At 34.9% G+C, this 5,509-nt stretch overlaps 1 protein-coding gene across 2 annotated transcripts in view; it reads right to left on the bottom strand.

Annotated features, from left to right (window-relative positions):
* LOC110098662 (fatty alcohol:caffeoyl-CoA acyltransferase) overlaps positions 1-4,806 on the bottom strand; it is a 7,892-nt gene extending 3,086 nt beyond the window's left edge. The window contains exons 1-2 of one of the 2 annotated variants that reach the window (XM_020825559.2): positions 4,231-4,806; positions 3,759-3,920 (exon numbers count right to left, since the gene is read on the bottom strand). In XM_020825559.2, coding sequence (XP_020681218.1) covers positions 3,759-3,920; positions 4,231-4,659 — 591 coding nt within the window. In that variant the 5' untranslated portion in view covers positions 4,660-4,806. The remainder of the gene's footprint in view (positions 1-3,758; positions 3,921-4,230) is intronic. The other variant, XM_020825560.2, reaches the window with a different exon arrangement.
* Between the last annotated feature and the right edge of the window lie 703 nt (positions 4,807-5,509).

The raw sequence follows: 5,509 nt of genomic DNA, 5'->3' as shown, positions 1-5,509 counted from the left end.
TCTAATTAGGGTTTCTGATTTTGGACAGATCGTCTAGGCCGATATTTATATCGTCCCGGACGATGTTACCAAAAATAGAAATCATATAGGGAGCAAGAGAATTTCTACTAAGTTATAGCCACACCAAATACAACAGACTCAAGAAAGGAAAAAGATTACAAACTGACATAGACCTAGGCTACCCAATATTGAGCTGGTTCCAAATAGTAGTCTGATCGTGTGGACCTGAAACGTTAGTATAAAAGGCAATCGTAGGAAAATAAGGAATGTTTACTATCATCAAAACTATAAACCATAGATCCGCAACAACTTCCACGCGATCCCTCCGACCACCGTCGCCCGCTGATAAGTGTAAATAAAATATTTTTTAATGTGTTTTATTTCTAGTGAAAATATATAGTTCAAGTTGTTTCTATGTCGGAAAAACTCAAAATTGGCAAAACTTCTAAGGAGCTCTTAGCATCGCGACATTTAATGATACAACGACGAAGCGCTACCTTCAATACTGTCGGGATGCTCAAATTCTGACAGGGTGGCGTCGAGTTATCAGTTTGCAAGCGCTACGACGGTAATAAAGATAGCACCGCAGTATTGTACGTGTTGCTGTGTCAGAAAGTTAGCTTGGTAGCATCAGAATCTTTATTTTAAATGGCGTGGCGTCATAATTTCTCATGCCTTAGCACCAAATTTGCACTGTGTGAGCCGTAGAACTCCAATGTCCACAACGGAACGACGATGCAGCTGTAACTTATAAGGGATATGTTCTATCAGTGAAGAAATGCGACTGCTCACTAAATAAATGATCTACGTCAGCAAGCGACATGGCGGTGCAAAAGCTCAAGCGTCGAGGCACCAGTTCACTTCAAGGGCGATGCGGTGCCATTACTTTAAATGTCACAGCTGTAGTTGCCATTTTTATGTTTTTTATAAATAGATATTGTGTAGGTTTATAATGGACTTCAGTCGTTTGTGTAATTTTAGTACTTTTAAAAGTACTTCTCTAGTTTCCTCTTAGAGTAAAACCTATGTGAAATTAGGAAATATAAGATATAATCATTTAGAGTGTTAAAGGGACGAGTGTAGAGGAGATACCTCAATCATTCTTTATAATATCACTCTCTTATATTTTTTATTCTTTCATGAGTATAATGAAAATGAGTTTGCTTGATATTCACTCTATGTATGGCTAATTCTCTCTTTTTGGATTGATGACATAAAATGGATATGGAATACTAATGAAGACTCTTGTTCTATAAATTGTTAAAAAATATTTTTAAAATTATCTTGCTCTTTATTAAATACACATAGTGGTAATATATGTGGTTAAAGCCTTAGTGTGATGTGTAGCCTCGACAAATGAACACAAGAATAACCAGGAGTATTGGAATAGGATGTTTTGCATACATAAGTAAACATAGGATGTAAAATATTATAGGTTTTTAAGGAGATGTTAAAATTATAGGAGGTTACCAGATATCATTTTCATCTCTACAAGCACAATAGAGTTCCAGGGATGCATATGCTCTGAATAACATTAACATGATGGGTCTCATTAAAAAAGATAAGTAAATTATAGTCATAAATCCAAAAAAACTTTAACTAAATATTATATCAAATATTTTTACTGATTTATTTAGAGATAGAATCTCCAAAAATATCAAAATTATTTAAAAAGGATAATTGTTATAATTAGAGTAAATAATATTAATTTGTTGCAAATAAAGCATATTTCCTCTTGGGTTTGACACTCTACTCTATCAGTTTATTACTTGATTTAACACGTATACTTGCATCTATTAAGTTGAGTTTGTTATTATTTATATCAAAGAAATCCTAAGTACTCTTTAGGGGTGACAGTCATGAATTTTTATGCAATTCAAAAGTTTACTCCATAGCCCCCATTCTATTTTTGGCACCATTGCCGGTGAATTGTAAAAAAAATCATTTTTTGACTTTGCTAACTTAATTTTGATAATTTTGAAGCTCAAAAGAGCCTCTATAATTATTTTGGAGCTATTTAGAAAGTTTGTGAGTAAATTTCTTTTATATTATTTACTCCATTTATTGTTCTATCTTTGTAGAATGTTCAAATTATATAAATATTTTTTAACTCTGTAAGATTCGACGACCAAAAAAAGGGAGGAACTGAAACATCACCAAAAATTGTTCAAATTATATAAATATTTTTTGACTCTGTAAGATTGCACGAATCATGAGCCATACTCACGTTAAAAAATTTCAAAACTAAATTTAGGACCATTTGAACTCCAATTTCAACAAATTTATAATCAAATTGAATGTCTCAAAGAGATAATCCTAACACCACAAAAACCAAGCCCAAATATACTTAAATTTGGGGTCCAAAGCTTATTTGGAAGATTCAAACCTAAATTGGATGACAAAAATATATCTAAATATAACATGCTTATAGTTGAATAAAGTGGTTCAACGAAATGAATCCAATAAATGCAAGATCGCTTCATTCTGACATCATTTGGTCACATAAATGCTTCACAAACACTTTATAATTGAGGGGATCAATATGGGTCATTCGATGAAGCATTTCAAATCTTCCCAATATCTTCTCCACATTAATTAGGTGGCATGCAATTCTAAAAAATCTATAAATAGACCCCTCACTTCTCACATGTAGAGGAGAGGCTTGGAGCTTTGGACCTTTAGCCTGAGATGGAAAGGGTTCTAAGGTTTCAAGGATATAGAGCTCCATCAAGACACCACCATCGACAAACCTTTGCCGACCGCTATCAGACCACCGCTTATCCGCTGACCATTGGCAGACTTTCACCCGGATGTCGACTACAGGCAACAAACGGACTTCCACTTGACCATTGTTGGACCACCTCGCCGATGTAGCTTACAGTCCATCTGACCATTGTTTCTCCTCGACTACAATCACTCTGATCACCATTGCCCACCGACTATGATTCCTCCGACTACCGTTGCCAGCCGACTATGGTCCCTTCGACAGCCGTCTCATGTTGATTAGGGTCCCTTCAACCTATATCACTCCTCAACTACGATTCCTTTGACCTCCATCGCCTGCCGACAATTGTTCCTCTAACAAACGTCGCCTACAAAACTATGATTCCTCTGGCTACCCTCGCCAGCCGACTACGCTCCCTCCAACCTCCTTTGCCCACCACTTACGATCCCTTTGACATTTGTCGCCCACTCACTATGGTCATGTTGAACTCTTCTATCATCGTGAAAACTAAATGAGCATGTCAACGTTCTCTTAAGAACGACTCTTTTATCATTAAATTTTTTGAATACCAACTATGTAATATGCTCTATATGATATATTGCGACAATGCCTTCCCCTTGAGGAAAGGCACCATTTGTAACCAATAATTAATACTAGTGGAATCATTTTAACCAAGCCATGCCTCATGACTTTTCTCCTTTTTCAAAGTTTTTTACATAAAATTCTTACTGTTTGCTATTCACTCTCGCAACCCTCTCTTTTTATCTCTATGTGTTGGATCTACGTTCAGAACTAAAATGCTAAATTTTATCTCTCCACCACAAATATTCCAGTATGCAATGGATCTAATAGATTTTGATTCACTCAATGACATACAATAGTAAAATATTCGTGACCTCTCTATTTTTCTCATTTAATCTAATAATTGTTTATATTTTTAAGTAAAATGTGTTGCTGCCTATCTATAAATTTGAATTCATCACTTTTCCTTAAAGTCAATTTGAATAATTTATCTAATTAAAGAAAAACAAACCTTCGAATCCCTTCTATTTTGGCCTCGTCTCTTCAGTGGAGCAAAACAAGTGTGGGGTCGATGCCAGTGGGTGGCCTTACTAGGTTCCGCGCGCCGAGGAATTAGTATCACCATCAACCTTTCTTTTTGAAGTGGCAGCGAGTAGATACCCAAAAAAAGAACCTTTAAAAACCAGAAAATTTTGAGCAATAATTTTTTCAATTTTTTTCCGGATGATATACAATAATGAACCTTTTACACGTTTGGAAGTTTTTTAAAGACCGGTTAAAATATTTACATGACTTGTTTTATTACCATATTAATTTCTTTTACTATAAAATTGAAAGGATTGCGTATGATTTGTCCTATAATACAGTACAAAGAAATTATATTAGGATATTTTAAGACATATGTCATGATGAGAAGATAATGAAAAGAAAATATAAATTTAAAAAATATGTCAAATATATATATATAGCAGGAGAGAGAAAACCTGAATGACCAAAGGAGGAATACTAATAAAGCTCTCAGCTTCCACTCTGTACAAGAGTTTTCTCCATGATATGTTTGGCCTCTCAGATGCCTCAAGAAATTGATCAACGGAGATGCTCACACAGGCCTCGGCAAACAAAGCCCCCTCACTATTACAGTCCAACTCAAGCTTCTCCCCATTTTCAGAGCTAGCTTTCAGCCTCCCAGCCAACGGATAGTAGACCGTAAGAACTTTAGAAAGTGAAGCCTTAAGGCTCTCCACTCCAACTCGTCTCTTGAATAGGTACAGATACTTGATTGAGAACCTTAGAAATATCTGGTCGTCGAGGTTTGAGAGGTAGATTGTATGATCCGGAGTTTGGCCACTAGGAGTAACTAAAGCCGGTTCTTTTGGGTAGTAACAATCTGGTATTTGAATAGACTTTGACATGGTATTCTCGAAAACCGGGGGGAGAGTGAAAAGTATTATAGAAAGGAAACAAATTCTTGCAGAGAAATAGAGGTTTTTTTAATGGGCGAAGAGGAAAGCCAAGCGTTGCAGAGCCTGCAAAATATTTACATTTAATTGAATCGATTCTTGTGCTCTCATTTATTACCTCTTTCAGAATTTAATGGTGTGCAACCCAGCCTGGTTGCCCAGATGGGCCCATGTCTAGGAATTCCATGCCTAGTGCGTAATGTGCATAGGACATCTTGTTAAATCCTGAGAACATATGAAAATATATTTTAATATTTATAATAATTAGAGATTTAAGTGTGAAGAAGATAATTATAAATTATAAATTAAATTTATAATTAAAAATAAAAATTAATTTGTTATTAATTTAATAAAATTTTAAAAACAAGTTACTCATTAATTATTATTTACACTATTAATTATATATTTTAATAATATTTATTTTAAGTTATAATAATTAAGCTAATTATTCAATTAAGAAAAACTAGATAATTAATTAATGGACTAATTATACTATTAATTATTAAATTCATTTACTGAATTATTAATATTTTAAATAATATTTATTAGGTTAGTCAATAATGACTTAAAGGCGTCTAAGGTTTGCCTTTCATCTTCTCTTTTTGTCGTTGCTGTTCGGCTTCCTTGCTTCGCAGGAGGTGTAGAGATTGCGCGTCGCTTCTTCGGCTCCTTTGTGGCTGTTCGACTTTGCTCCTTCGATGACTTTCCCTTCCTGTCGGTTAGGAAGTTACGACATTTTAATCGGAAGCAACAACTGGAGCTCGCTGACTATGAAGGTAACTTTCTCCCTTTCGTGCGCTTC

The sequence above is a fragment of the Dendrobium catenatum genome, unplaced genomic scaffold, assembly GCF_001605985.2.
Source record: "Dendrobium catenatum unplaced genomic scaffold, ASM160598v2 fragScaff_scaffold_338, whole genome shotgun sequence".
Taxonomy (NCBI): domain Eukaryota; kingdom Viridiplantae; phylum Streptophyta; class Magnoliopsida; order Asparagales; family Orchidaceae; genus Dendrobium; species Dendrobium catenatum.
Note: the sequence above shows the minus strand (reverse complement) of the source record. Positions and strands in the feature narration are given on the sequence as shown.